The sequence below is a fragment of the Drosophila guanche genome, unplaced genomic scaffold (genome assembly GCF_900245975.1).
Source record: "Drosophila guanche unplaced genomic scaffold, DGUA_6, whole genome shotgun sequence".
NCBI lineage: Eukaryota > Metazoa > Arthropoda > Insecta > Diptera > Drosophilidae > Drosophila > Drosophila guanche.
The window spans coordinates 6434775-6449497 of NW_022995746.1; the positions used below are offsets into that span (position 1 = coordinate 6434775).

The 14723-nt window shown below is 50.6% G+C and overlaps 3 protein-coding genes across 7 annotated transcripts; 1 reads left to right on the forward strand and 2 right to left on the reverse strand.

The window, feature by feature from the left end:
• The first annotated feature begins 463 nt into the window (after window positions 1-463).
• LOC117582281 (neuronal acetylcholine receptor subunit alpha-4) lies at window positions 464-14707 on the forward strand. Of its 4 annotated transcripts, none has more exons than XM_034269916.1 (4): window positions 464-770; window positions 827-1053; window positions 1112-1416; window positions 14638-14707. In XM_034269916.1, the coding sequence occupies exons 1-4, from the start codon at window positions 671-673 to the stop codon at window positions 14690-14692; spliced, it is 687 nt and encodes a 228-aa protein (XP_034125807.1). In that variant the 5' UTR covers window positions 464-670; the 3' UTR covers window positions 14693-14707. The 4 variants fall into 4 exon arrangements, with proteins under 4 accessions (XP_034125807.1, XP_034125804.1, XP_034125806.1 ...); XM_034269913.1 differs by lacking the exon at window positions 14638-14707 and adding an exon at window positions 1802-2341 and having other exon boundaries at window positions 489-770; window positions 1112-1742; XM_034269915.1 differs by lacking the exon at window positions 14638-14707 and adding an exon at window positions 1802-2341 and having other exon boundaries at window positions 489-770; window positions 833-1053; window positions 1112-1742.
• Window positions 2479-7334, reverse strand: LOC117582279 (DNA-binding protein D-ETS-6). 2 transcript variants are annotated; one of them, XM_034269910.1, is made up of 3 exons: window positions 6208-7334; window positions 3229-3469; window positions 2479-3164 (listed from the first exon to the last, which is right to left on the reverse strand). In XM_034269910.1, exons 1-3 carry the CDS (start codon window positions 6944-6946, stop codon window positions 2660-2662), a joined length of 1485 nt encoding a protein of 494 aa, XP_034125801.1. In that variant the 5' UTR covers window positions 6947-7334; the 3' UTR covers window positions 2479-2659. The 2 variants fall into 2 exon arrangements, with proteins under 2 accessions (XP_034125801.1, XP_034125802.1); XM_034269911.1 differs by lacking the exon at window positions 6208-7334 and adding an exon at window positions 4118-4349.
• On the reverse strand, window positions 8728-14387 carry LOC117582275 (intraflagellar transport protein 140 homolog). Its single transcript, XM_034269903.1, has 6 exons — window positions 13914-14387; window positions 13261-13859; window positions 13045-13205; window positions 10807-12983; window positions 9634-10744; window positions 8728-9573 (listed from the first exon to the last, which is right to left on the reverse strand). The coding sequence occupies exons 1-6, from the start codon at window positions 14058-14060 to the stop codon at window positions 9245-9247; spliced, it is 4524 nt and encodes a 1507-aa protein (XP_034125794.1). The 5' UTR covers window positions 14061-14387; the 3' UTR covers window positions 8728-9244.
• Window positions 14708-14723: the final 16 nt, after the last annotated feature.

The window sequence follows — 14723 nt, forward strand, 5'->3', positions numbered from 1 at the left end:
CTATCTTGCATAGACTTTTGGCTTTAGTTCGGCGTATTATAAATACTCCTTTTTATTGGAATGTACACCTTATGACCTTATATATTACAAAGTATTATCACTAACCATATAGTATAGTCACTAACCTATACTATTTGGTTAGTGGTATTATGTAGGGTTGGTGGGGAAACAAGTTATCGGTATTTTTGTGCGATAAGCTGAACTTATAGGCGTTGATTACGAAAACAATAATAATGCAGCCGAATTGCATTACTGTTTCAACATTACAATCATTTTGGTATTAAGTTTACTACATTGCAGCTACTAAAATCTTCAATATGCAATTTAGGCAAAAGGAGAATCACATAAACATAACTGTTTTATGGAGTGGAAGCGTTCTACGTTTATTTTATCTGCTGCAAAAGTGAATGAAAAATTGCTGCTGACCGCCAAAACCATTCAATCAGGCAACAGATTATGTACAATGCCCACATACTCGTAGTTTGCGAGGCTGCTATCGCTTATCCGCTCTCTGCCTGCTCCCTGCTTAGCCTCGGTTTGTATTTGGGCGCATTCCGACTTATCAGAGCAACGGCCATGTGAGCAAAACTCAGAGCTCTGAGCTCAGTTCCAATTCAGACTCGGAAGCGAATGCATTAACTACTTCAAAAAATTCTAACTGGAAACAACAATGACGACGGCCCCAAAGATAAAAACTCTGATTTCCGGTCGTGGGCTGCTGGGAGTATTTTTGTTGCTGCTGCTTGCTGTTTCCGTGCCAGGCGCCACTTGTAAGTGTCACAAAAGTTTTTTCTTATACAAACAGCTAACTCCCAAATTCCTGTTGTAGCAGATGCGACTGCCATTAACGCCAGCAGGAGCAGCAGCAGCGATGGCAATGCCAATGTCAACGCCCTGGATCGTCTGCACGCGAGTCTGTTCCTCAACTACGACAAACATTTGCAGCCGCTGGACAAGGGCGAACCCGCGACTGTCAGCATGGCGCTGACCATTAACTTTATTGATATTGACGAGTTGAATGGCAAGATGACGACACACTGCTGGCTGAATATTGTACGTTTTCCTTGCATTAACCCATTGCCATCTTGATCTCTGTTTTCCCTTTTTGCAGCGTTGGATGGACGAGCTTCGCACGTGGCAGCCGCAGGAGTATGAGAACATTACGGCCATCCACTTGCATGCCAGCGAGATCTGGACACCACAGATTAAGCTCTTCAATGCGGCTGGCGAGGATGAAAGCTTCCTGGTGGACACTCAGGCAATACTCACCCACGAGGGACAGTTCCTGTGGGTGCCACCTGCCGTGTACACGGCCTACTGCAACCTAAACATGATCAACTGGCCGTACGACGAGCAGACGTGCAAGCTAAAGATTGGCTCCTGGGGCGTTAGCCACATCAATGCGGACTACGACAAGTCGGGCAAGGGCCTGGACTACGACGGTGCAATGCAGTCCACCGAGTGGCAGATTGTCAAAGGGTCAACGCAATTTGTGCCTCAGGATTACTACAGCTATTTGGAGTACACGCTGACGGTGCAGCGACGCTCCAACATGTACACGGCCATCATTTACACGCCAGCCTCCTGCTTTGTCACACTCGCGCTGTCCGCCTTCTGGCTGCCACCGCACATGGGCGGCGAGAAGATTATGATCAATGGATTGCTCATGATTGTGGTTGCTTCGTTTCTCATGTATTTTGCGCAGCTGCTACCGGTGCTGGCCAACAAGACGCCGCTTGTGGGTGAGTTTCTGTGTGTTCCTCCATGTGCATTAAGCCTCAGTTTGCTCTCCATTTTGTAGTCGTCTTTTATAGCGCCACTCTGCTGCTGCTGAGCATCTCCACCATTGTGGAGGTGGCTGTGCTCTACTTGTCCACGGCCAAGCATAAGCGGCGCGTTCCAGACTGCCTCAAGAAGCTACTGCATGGCAAACTTGGCTCCTGGCTGCTGCTCTCGCACTTTCGCTCCGAGGCCGAACAGCAGAAGGACAAGAGCAAGGAGATGGATGAGCAATTGTATGAAAATGACGATTATGATCAATCCGAAACGCTGGACATTAATCCCACGGAGGTTCCCACATCCCGGGCCATACAATTCGAATGGTCGCTGCTGGCCACGGCAGTGGATCGTGTCTCATTTTTGGCCTTTAGCCTGACCTTCCTCATACTGGCCATTGTGTGTCGTGTGTAGGAGGATGTGTAACCCCCCCACCTGTATGTAATTGTATCTCTATAACTATGTATCTGTATCTATATCTATGTATTTTTTGTGTATTTACTATATGTATGTATCCTCTGTGCGCTTAGTGAACTTAGAATTATATAATGATGAGACCTCTTAATGGGTTTTTTGCTGCCAGAAGCGAGTGGATAACAGATGAAGTAACAAATTGGCTTCTCCTCTCTCTTTCTTATTGCTCTGCGATGCTCCGTTGCTATCACAATTCCTCAATTAACCGATTAAGTATCTGGAATTATGCGGAAATTACTCGTGTCGTACCTTTTTACGGTCCAGTCCGGTCCGCTGCTTCTCGCTCTCTCCCTTACAGCACTCTGCGCAGTGGGTGGTCCTTGCGCATCTTCCTCGCCACCCCCCTGCCCTGTGGGTCGACCGTTTACAACCCCACAAAAACAAATTGGGGTTGCTGTCGTCACCATCTTCAGTTAAATGCATTTGTGGATGGGTTGCCCTGGTCATAGGTCGTCCCCGTGCCTGTCCCTGTTCTGGCTGCCTGTTCAGCTGCTGTCCCGCCATGGAATGGTGCCGAAAACGTCGCCGTTGTCGCTGTGGCTGCTGGTCCATTGCTGGGCGAGGGCTGTGACGACACCGTAGGGGGTGAGGGGAAGCCCAAACTGGAGCTGGTTGAGGCGGGCGATGTGTGGTGATGCAGAAAGTGCGGCTGCCCGGGATGCACATGTCCGTGGCTGTGTGGATGCGAATGATGATGATGGGCATGCTGCGTTGAATGAGGATGATGCAGCGGTGGGTGACGGCTGAGGGGCATTCCACCGCCGGGATGATGATTGTAGGAACCTAACATATTGGCAGCCGGATCGCCGCCTTGCGCTTGGGCCTGGCAGGCGGCCATCAGGCCATGAAAGTCGAACTTGTAGGCGTAACGCTTGCCGTGCACCTTGGTCATGATGTTCTTGTCGTAGTAGTACCTTTGGGAAAGGGGAGATAGGAGCTATATAGAGGGTTTGGCTGATTGTTATACTGGGAACTCACCTCAGGGCACGACTTAGCTTATCGTAGTTCATATTCGGCTTGGCCTTGCGTTCGCCCCAACGTTTGGCCACCTCGTCCGGGTCAATGAGCCGGAATTCGCCCGATTGGCCCTCCCAGCTGATGCACGCGACATTCGACGAATCAGCGAGCAGCTCCAGCAGAAATTGCCACAATTGTATCTGCCCGCCAGAGCCCTGAGCGACCAATCGGTGCGAGGCAGCGTTCAGCAGTTGATACGGATCTGAAAGAGAGACGAAGACACGCGAATCAGCCAGCAGATACACAACAAGAGAGAGAGAGAGAGAGAGAGAGAGAGTGAGATTCGCGAGAGAAATCCCCAGCCAGCCAAACAAGATTTTCTGGTCATTGAATGTGTCTCTGTGTCTCTGTCGTTGGGGACGTGGCAAGAGTGCCAAACAACGGAATGAAATTGTAATGAAATGAAATGCCACAAGCCCTGTCGCGGATTCACAGAAACTCATTCCACCAGGGGTAGGGTAGGGCATAAATCCTGGACTCGGGGACTATGGGGATATTCCCATGCCCATAACCATTGCTGTTCTATACGGGGAAATCCCTTCAAAGTGGCCCGCTACAAAAGTCACGAAAGTGCCATAACCAACAGATGACAGGATGACTCACAGACAAGCCACGGCAAAGCAGTCCAAGAGCAAGCAGTGCCCGCACATAGACAACAGCAACAACAACAGCCAGCCCCATCCAACCATTCATAATTATATTTCTAGGCAGCACCACAGAGGCACCGCTCACCGGAAATGCCTCAGCGATCAAGTGGTTGCCGCCGCAGACGCCGCCATTGAGCAGAGGAATCTTTCATTCATTTCGCACAGCGGAAATTCCAATGAATTTTTGGCAACATTTTTCTCACCATTAAACATGATCGAACCGTGTGTGTGTTCGAGATGGTGTTGATGGTGATGATGGTAGTGGTGCACTGCCGCCGCTGCCGCATGATGCGAATGATGCGCCGCCGTCGGCGCTGGTTGCATGCGAAGACCAAAGCGACGGTTGAAATCCTCCGAGAGGCGCCACATGACGCCCACATCCACGCTGACGCTCATGGTGACTCTTTCGCTTGATTGTGGGTACTCGCGGATTCACATTAACTTTTCGGACTTATCAGAATTTTTGCCACAAGAAAAGTTTGTCTGGAAATTCCACACAAAAAGGTTTTTCCGCGTCTGCACCCAAAATTGGGGAATTTATTTATTTTATTTTTTATCAGCGTTCTTCTTCTACGGGAACTGTTTGGGGCAAACGCCTTTGGGCAACTGAAACGTTGACTTCTTATCACTTGACTGATGCTGCCAGGGCATGGCATGCCCTGTAGCATCTTCGTCGAAGCAGCAGCTACTGCTCGCATGTCGACTGCTTTTCACCTGCGCAGCTGGTGGTAAATGCTGCTTCGGCATTCGTTGGCAGAGAAAAAGTCACAAAGTCGCAGAGGCCACGTGCAGCCACTCAACCCCGCGGCACCCAGCAACACCCCACAGGGTAAACACACACAGAAACACACAATACAATGGAAGCAGAGTGGTGGCAGGATAGCAAAGCGATTGATGCCCTTACTGAGGAAAGGTTTGTATGAAAGAGCCTTGGAGGTTTTCGATTTTGATGGAATTTGAATGAGCTCTGAATAAGCTAATGGCACTATAGTTGTGGTATTTGGATCGATGTTTTCTCTGGCAGTGATCTAGGATAGACTTATTTCCTGTGGCACATCAAATAGAGGCTATAGTTAGACGCTCTTCATGGTTCCAAATAAGTGATAAATCCCTGCGGAAACAAACAGACAGATGAAAATATATCATTAATTCTTGCCTTCCCGCAAAAGTCATAATATCCTGTGGCCACAAAGTGTATAAAAACGAGGGGCTCTGCCAGGGCAGGGCAAGGCGAAATCATTCTGGCAAAGACTCAGACATTGCAACTGTAATCTGCGCCACGGCGACGCTAAATCCCCGTTTGGCATAAAAAACAAATCAATTAAATCGACGCCGCCTTCTCTTTCGCTTCACCTCTATGTCTCTCGCTCTAGCTGGCTCTCCGCTGGCTCTTGTGGATCAGCAGCATATGCCAGACCCAAATCAGGCGGAGGCTTTTCCGTTGCCACAGGAAGGATGCGAACGAATGAATATTTTCCTGTGTGCCCCAAAGGCAGCCAGGAGCTGACCACCCGCAGTGCTGTTGTCAGTGAGACTCCCCTGCAGCTGCCGCTGCCCCATGCCCCTGTGCCACATTGCGACTTTCATGAGTGACATGACTTGGTGACTTTTTGTGTGTCGCTGCCGTAGGATTATTTTGATTTTATTATTAGATGCCACATCCTGCGAGAAATTATCATATTTACATCGTTTATTATTAAGTTCATCACTTGACGCGACCGCCTGCTAAGCCTCCAACCATCCACACTCCTCCCCCTCCCCCTGCTGCTCCTTGAACAGTTAATAACTGAAAAAGTGTTGCATACTTTGCTGCGGCTGTCGCGCGGGGATTTTCGCAGCGATTTACGTTTATGAAGTTCCAAAAGAAAAGTTGGAGAGCGCAAAAGCCAGCAGCAGCGGCAGCTTCAGGTAATTAAAAGGTTGTTCATTATGCCAGCACTTCCCCACTGCCAGCCTTTTTCGAGGCGAACTTTTGCCGCTTTATCAGAGCCATAAGAGATGGTCGCAGGGGCGGAGAAAAACAATCAATGAGGCACATAAGTAACGCCTCTATCAGCGAGTTGGCATCTTAATCAGTTGCCATTTAGCAGCAGAGGTCAAAAAGGATTCAATTGATGCCTTGACCACAAAGGATTCTCATTCACGCACACTCAGACACACACATGGAGCAGCCCTCACAATCGCACCACTGGGAATAGGACGTGAACCCAATTACCAAGCAGCTCGCTCGATGCTCGCTCAATCTCTGGACACCTCAGATTTATGTGCTCCCAGATTAGATATAGTTACTCACTTGGCTCGCTCTCGTTGAGCATGGGACTCGTCTCGCGGCCCGTGGCATGGTACAGGCTGAGCGCGAAGTGTTTGGCCAGCAGCGTGCCACCTCGCCGAGAGCCCGCACATACCCAAAAGTCAGCGCGACTCAGATCGCACAGCTCCTGCCCGTTCTTGGGAAAGCGTCCAATGTCCGGCTCCGGATCGATCTTGAACTTGCGCGTCAGCCACTTCACCCAACTGGCAATGTCCTCGGTGGACCAGGCATGCGGATCCACGGGCACTTCGACGGGTGTGCATGAGTCACTCGATTCGATGGAGGCTTTTCTGCTTTCACTGCGGATGGGTGAGGCTTGAGGTTGAGGTAGAGGCGGGGATGTGTGAGGTTCAGGCAGAGGTACAGCCCGAGGTGCCAGTCGATGGCTGCTTTTACTGCTGCTGGTGCTGCTGCTGGATGAGGATGTATACGAATCGGAGTCCGTTGTGACATCCGAGTCCGAGGAGGTGTTGGTGTCGCTTGTCGAACTGCTGCTGTGGCGCCGTCGACGGCGTCGTCTCTGCGGATGGCTTCCTCCTGCTCCTCCTGCATTATCCACCTGCAGCGTCGCCTTCTCCGTCGACGACTTTTCCAGTTTCGTTTCGGTTGCAGCTCCGATGCTCTTCTGTGGGACATCCTGGTGCATGGCATAAAGGCTGAGCCCAATCAGTGGCCTCGCAACGTGTCTGGTCTGTGTGAGGTGGCTCTGCACAAGGGCCATTAATGGTTTAGGACCACAATTATCAGCTGTGCACTTTGCATTCGAGCGACATTATGGGTTGAGAGGGGAATTCCTGGAACTGCACTGAACACACACTCTCGGGTATTTATTGTTGCTCCAACCGGTTGGCAAGCGAAACGGATTTAGGATTGTAGTCCGTAATGGGTAGGTCGGTGAATCACCGGTACGAGTATTTCACCTGCTGCCCGACGCACGGAATCACCTTCCCACGTGCCGTTGAATGCCGCGCGGAAATCTTTTAGCCTGTCGCAGCGTATTTTTCCGTTTGGAAAATTTTAATAACCGTTATTGCAGCTATCGAGCTGGATACGATGATCTTTGAACCGCACGGACCGAAAGCGATCGATCGAGTTTGTTCCACAAAGGCGACCGAACCGATTGGGGTATGACGAGTTAATGATCGGACCAACTGGCCGGTGATAAAGCCATGACGAAGTCGAGCCAGCCATCAAAAAGCTTTTTTGCCGCTCGCTCTCTGCCATTCATGCTCTGGCCAAGATCCCAGTGAGCAATTGGCAGCGTTCGTAGCAAGCGCGAGGAGCGTTTACAGGTTTGCGCACTAAATTCGACATGGGGTGGGCGAAGCTTTTGCGACACTTGCGCTCACGAAACGCCGCTGCGCTCTCTCTCTCTCTCGCCTTATCTGGCGCTCGCTTTGGCTCGTCGGCAAATAACAACCTTAAGCATGACGTAGTGAAAAGATCGGTGGGCCAGCGCCGGGGGTGGATGAGTCATACGGCCAGGCGGTGTAAGCAAACGAATGTCGGTGGTCGATGGAGTTCCCCAGGGTAATGGGATCCGTTGCGGGCAGAGAGGGGGGTAAGGTCGTCTGAAAATTCATTCATTCATTCATCGTTTGGCGATCGCTCGCTCGCTCTTTCTTTCTGTGTGTCTCTCGGTCTCTCTCTCTGTGTGTTTGTCGCGTCATTTTTCTGGGAAAACTGGCATGAGTCGTGCCGCTGCCTATTACTCTCTCTCTCTCTCTGCTCATAATTTGGCTTCGATGTTTGCCGCTCTTTGGCCATCGATGGCTAGTGGGGCGACAGGTCGTTCATTCATGGGAATCGGGGATTAGGCGACCCACCCGAACCGACCCCCCTTCATTTTCTGGAGCAAAGAACACCGACGCTGCTGATGGACAATTGCCCTATTATTCGGATTATTTGAATTCCGTTCGAGATTCCGGGAATCGCTTCTGATTTCATAGCAGAGGACGACGCTTTCGGCGTAAGTGATTCATGCCACATCCAATTTCTCCTCTCACTCACTCACTCTTGGAGCTCGGTCCGACCTATCTCTTTGGCGCTATGGCGCCAGCGATACAAACAATCATATAGTATCGCTGTTGATATTTCTTACCCTTTTAATGCGAGTGTTTCAAGGGGTATATCTAGGGGGTAAGCAGTAAAAGATTACATGAACTTTTATAGAGAATTTACGGTACATCAATGAAAACCTCTTCCAAAAAAACACACCTCAGCATTTACTTATTTTTACTTACCAAAAAATTGCCTGAAATGAAATCGAAATTGATTCAGATTTGCTTCCAATAACTTGTCGTACAATGCTCTTTAACCAAATTTCAGTATACCTAAACCACATCTCAGATAGCTCTCAAGTGCCCTACAGTAAACATTCGATGACTCAGACCTTATAAGCAGCTCCAATATTTAATCAATTTGGTTCGAAAAAAAACCCATAATCAGTTCAAATTTTTTATCAATTTCGCTGAAGATATTTTCAAATTGGGAAAGGTAATGTTCGCAGAAAACGTTTGCGTTAGTCACACTTTTAATGATAAGAATCTTTGGTGACTTGGTACACTTTTAAAGATAGGAAATTTTAGTTCTTTGGTATTTTGATTGTAGCTATTGAGTGTGTCGCGGTTTCATAACGATTGAATAATACTTTCATTATAATTGCCAGCCAGTCAACGTAACTCTCTTTTAATTACATTTCCCAGTATTTCCAGCTTTTTAATTTGTTTTCTGTACCAGGTATTCCCCTAGTCGCCTCGTTCCTAGTGTGTTTTGTTTATATTTACTTTATAGTGACGCGTTGAAGCCTACGTTTGTGTGTGGTGGAGAGCTTTTACTACGTAGACTCGACCCTCGTTAAGTTCATTCATAAAAACATCTAATGGAGGGAAGGGAACGCTGTTGCTGTGAGCAATATTGCGAAATCGTATGGATTGCTCATTGCTGCCCCATTAATTTACTCGTAGGTTCGCTGGAGGCGACCCTTGGACGGATTTAGTTGCGGGGGCGGTTGCGATTCCTAATGCAGTTCCTCTCTTATCTCCTCATCATCAGCGTCATCATCGTCGTCACTGGTTGTGGTCGTTGTTGTCGTCATGCTGGTGGCTGTGGTGGCTGTCGTCACTTGACGACCAGAGTTCCAGATCAAATTAAAGTCCAAATCGCATTCCTTGGCCACCTTCTGGACGAGTGCACGATCCAGCAGACCCGAAGCGCTCCACGAGTTGTCCTTTACGGCCAGCTCTTTGAGAGCGCGTCCCGCCTCCGGATATTGCTTGGCATAGACGAGAGCACGCACCAGCATGGCTAGGATGTGGGAGTGACGAATGGGAGGCAGCTCAGGCTTGACTGTAAAAGGAGGAATTATTAATAGAAAGTCTAAAAAGATAATTCCAAAGCATAACCCACTCAACATGCTGCGACAGGCGCCAATTACCGACTGATTGTCGCCATCCCGAAGCGCTTGCTGGATCTCCAGGATCTGCTTGACATCCGACACCGTGCGCTGCAGATTATTATACGCATGCTGAGCGTGACTTAGTTTCTCCAAGCACTTGGAGGCTTCCTGCATGGCAGTCAGTGCCTTGCCATAATCCTGATACTCCTCAATCTCCATCGAGGCGCAAATGGCATAGAAATTGGCCAGCGAATCGAACGCCTGCCCCTTGGTGTAGAAGCTGACAATGTGCTTTAGGATGGAGGCATCGCCCTGCCAGTCCAGGGCCTGCAGATAGTTGGCTGCCATAATGTAAACCTCTCGCTGCCGTGACATGTTCGCGAAGAACACAATCTTGTCGGTGTTGCCCGACTTCAAGAGACTCTTCATGGCACGCATCTTGTCCCCTGCTTGGGTGAATTTCTTCGTGGCGCTGTGGTAGTCGCCCTGCTGTTGGAGCAGCTCTCCCAGCTGCACGAGGATGGAGGTGCGTGTGGCCTCCTCAAAGACACCCTTGTCGGGGGTGAGCATCTCCGCCAGTTCCTCCGTCACGGGCACACCCTTCTCCGTGCAGATGCCTACAGCTCGCACCAGGTGATTCGTTTTGGCCAGCAGATGCACCGCCTTCTGGTGCTGCTCGATGCTGCAGAAGAAATCAGCACAGCGATTGATTAGCTCCGCATCTGAGTCCGGACTGAGCTCCGTGGCAATGATCTCCAGGATTTCCGGCTGCTGCGACTCGAAGGCCATCTCCAGTGCCTTGTGCAGCATGCCTGCTCTATGGTAGAGCTCCACGGCATGCTTGAAGTTGCCGCACTCCTCAAAATAAGCTGCAGCAATGGCCTTGTCCCGCTGCCGCGAAGAGCTGGCCACAGTCCAAAGTTCCTCCTGAAAGTCGTTATCCTTGCAGATGCGTATGGCATTGCTGAAGGTCTGGGCGCGCGTGAAGAACATAATGGCCTCCTGGAACTTGCCCACGTTCTCGTAATGGCGCGCCAGATGGTAGCAGGCAGCGCGATCACCCGACTGCCTGGCTATAGCATCCGCCTTGGAGATCTTGCCCAAATAGCAGAGGATTTTCACCTGGAAATATATCAGAGATTAAGGGAGTTGTTCATTAGGAATTGGAATGAGCTAGGCTGAACCTGTGAGAACCAATCCTCTGCCTTGTGATAGACAGCCAAAGCGGCGTCCATGTCCCCGGAGCTCTCAATGTACTGGCCCCACCAGCGCAACAGCTTCGGATCGCTGGTGGTCTGAATGTAGCGCTTCATGGCCCCCGGATTCTCAATCAACAGTTGGGTTATATTCTGCGAGGGGTTCTGCGTCTTCTCAAAGTACTCCAAGGCGCCCTTGATGTCGCCCTGTTCGCGCAGTGCCTGCGCCTTCTGGTAGTAAGTGTGCTTCAGGTGTATGCGATCCTCCGTTTCGGCTATTTGCAGCGCCTCATCCAGCCGCCCAGTGGCCTGTAGGAGTTTGTTCAGCAAATCGAAACGCTTGCAGCGTCTGTACAGATCCTTGGCCTCCTCAATCATGCCCAGTTCGATGGCCAGCACCGCCACCTTGGCCTCCGTTTCGAGATCATCATCCTCCATGGCCTGACGCAGGGCGCGTACGGAACGTGCCTGCTCCAGGTGTCCCATGCACACCTTGGCCACATCCAGGCGATTCGTGTGGACACACATCTTGGCCAGATTTGTCCAAATTACTTTCGACTGAATGGAGCGAACGCTGCGGTAGGCCAGATCCATATTCCCCTCCGCCACGTGTAGACTGAAGTTGAGGACCAGCTTCCTGGTGACTGCATCGCAATTCCGCAGATCGGCAAAGTCCTGCAGCGGCTGCTCTTCCACCACATTGATCTTCAAGCGAACGACGCTGGGCACGCAGAGGTTCAGCAGCTGGCAGCCAGCGGCCATTGGCTGCGACTCGAGCAGATTCAGACCCGATGAACCCTGACTCTGATCGGAGTAGAACATCAGCATAATCTTCGATTGAACAAAGTGCATGGGCGGCTGATGGGCATTGGAGTTCTTGGCTGTTGGCTGTGGCTTTTGCATCATCGATTTCACCTCCATGGCCAGCAGTCGCGGCTCCTCAGTATCCCAGAAGAGTCTCACCGGCAGACTGGTCTCCTCCTGCAGATCGTACTCGAAGAGATTGTTGCGCTCAAAGTCCCAGCAGAAGAGCGCAGAGCGTGGCATGAAGCTGCTGTTGGCTATGACCATGGCCAGGTGGCTGCCCTGACTGTTGCACTTCACCAGAATGAACTCCCCAAAGTCATCGAAGATGTCGTGGCCCGACTTGCTGGAAAACAGCAGCTTCGGATCGTGTCGCGACACGTCGTACGCTTTGACATAACCATTCATGGTGAAGATGGACAAGTAGCAGCCACTCAGGTCCATGCCAATGATCTTTCCTTCAATGTCGCTGGACTGGATGCGGTGCAGTACAACTCCACCCACGGAGTAGACCATAATGTCGCTGCTGGACAGGCAGAAGATGTTCTGGTTCTGCAGGCACAGCAGCAAGCACTCGGCGGCAAAAGTTTGCAGCAGCTTCACGATCAGCGATGGCGGTGAGGCCGTGGAGGCGGGAGGTTCGCCTGCGTCTACAGCCACTGCCTCCAGCACCTCGTCGAACTCATCAAGGCTCTTGTCCACCTTCTGTAGGCTGTACGAGGAGATACTCCTTCCATTGCTCATTACCAGACTCAGCTCGTTCAGAGCCAACGCTGTCACTGCAAACTCGGACTGAACACTCGTCTGTCGGCCGCTGCAGTGCGTCAGCTGCACCGACTTAGCCGAACGCTGCACCGCCCACAGCTCGCGGGTGTGGAACGCCAGCAGCGGCTGCTCCTTCAGCATGTAAACATTCGAGAGACAATTGACCAGCATGCAGGGTTTCGACAGCTCATTGAAACCCCACTCGCAGGTCCTGACAGCGCCACGCACTGAAGAAATGTTCGTAAGCTGCCAAACATCCTCGGGCGCAGTCACCAAGCGACTGCCACTGCGCTTCCAGGTGTACAGATTGCCCAGGGACGTGCCTGCGCACAAAGTCTGATAGCTGCCGCTGTACGACAGGCAGGTGAAGATCTCGCCGCTGCTCAGCTGGCCGTACTTTATGGGCTTGCGTGGCAATATGCTGCTGCTCTCGCTGCTGTCCTGGCTGTAGAAATTGTTGGACGAGGAGGTGTTGGTGTTTGTGACATTGGCCACACTGGAGAGTGTCGAATTCAAATGGCGAGAGCTGGGCAAATCCATTCTTAGGAGATAATTGTCGCTGCGCTCAATGTCCCAAATGCGCACAAAGAGATCGCCTGGAAAGGAATGAAGATATTATTTAAGGAAACAATTGAAGATGCAAAATGATGACTCCACCTGTGATAATGGCCAAACTATTGCCCGACCAGGCTATGCCGCCCTGCCTGCCGCCGCCACGTCCGCTCATCTTAACGCGATCCAGTTCCGTCAGAATGCCCGTGGACTCCACCAAGAACAGCACCACAGTCAAGTCCTCCATCAGGCAAATGACTGCATCCCTAAAAGAGCAAACAATTTTAGCTTAAGGACAAATTTTCTTTGGATTTTGCTAACTTTTTGGGATGCCAAAGCATCTGGACTATGGGCGGCAGTGATCCGCACTTCATCACCTCGACGCAGGCGCCGCCCTGATTGATGTAGTACACCACGCCTCCCTGGGTGCAGGCATAGAAGCAATGATTGTCCCGCACACCTGAATGAGTCAATCCACGTGCAGCGGTGCGTGGCCGCCAGTTGGTGAGCGTGTCCAAGGCGTTCTCATCGCCTGCCACCGCCGCCTTGGCTAGATTTGCCATCTCCTCACGCACCTCGCTCTCGACGGTGCGTCGGAAGCAGACCAACAGCAGCACTTCACGCAGATCGTGCGAGAACATGGTGAGAAACTGATACTGTCCATCGCAGCGCCAGCCGGTGACTAAACCCATGGCATCCGCCGTTACCATGCGGCCGCCCTGCTCGCTGAATTGCAACAACACAATGGCCGCCTTGTGGGGTGCATTGACGCTGGCAAACTCCCGATGACCGGCAAACCAAACGTGTATGTCGCCGTGCTCCCAGCCACTGGCCAGCAGCGCCTTCTCCGGGTGCCAGCACAAGGCTGTGGCCTGCGATGTGGCATGCACTGGATAGGTTACATCTCTTTGCGGTTCACCCTGCAAAGAAATCTCAAATCAGAGTATGAATAATTAAAGCGGATAACAACTTACGGTGTCCGCAAATATGGTGACGGAACCTCCTCGTTCCTGGCTGAAGGAGGCTACAGCAAAGAGCGGCTCATTTGGATGCCAACTGCTGATGGTACTCACTGCATCCGAGTCGAGAAACTCTATTTTAGTGTCAAAGTACAGCGTCATCTCGGAATTTTCCTCTCAAATGCGGCAGGCAAAACCACAACAAAACGAAAAGTGGCGCCGCTGGCAACGGTTGCCATAGTTGCATTTGAGTATTCGAAGCTAACGGTTATTTCCCAGCCCTGGAAAGGACGGAGCTGCTGGCTGGCAAAAGCACCAACAAAACAAATATAGACGGGCAAGATAACTGGATTTATTTATTTAGTTGAACATCGATGAAATTTGTTTGCTAATGGTAAGCCCCTTCTATGCATGTGACTATTCAGCGTAAGTTATATTAAATAGAAGGTAAGGCGTTGCTTAGCTTGCATTCGCAATGTCAAAGAGAGTGAGGAAATGAGCGGTGCCTTATCTGCTACCTTTTGTGACTTTAATGGAAGGTAGGGCGCAATGAGCGCAGAGAGCGAGATAATAAACGGGCCTTACCTGCTTTTGAATGTTCTCTGCTGACACCACAAGCATATGTTCACACTATTGCAATTGTGTACATACAGTTACCCAGAAAACCAAAGAACACTTGCTGGAGTGTAGCACTAAGCTCGCCAACGAAGTTTTCAGCAGTAAAATATGCGCGGAAGAGAAAACGGAGAAAAAAAACATTTGCAAAACAAAAACTGATTCGTATATGTACCTAAATAACGCTACATAGCATAAAATAATTTCACC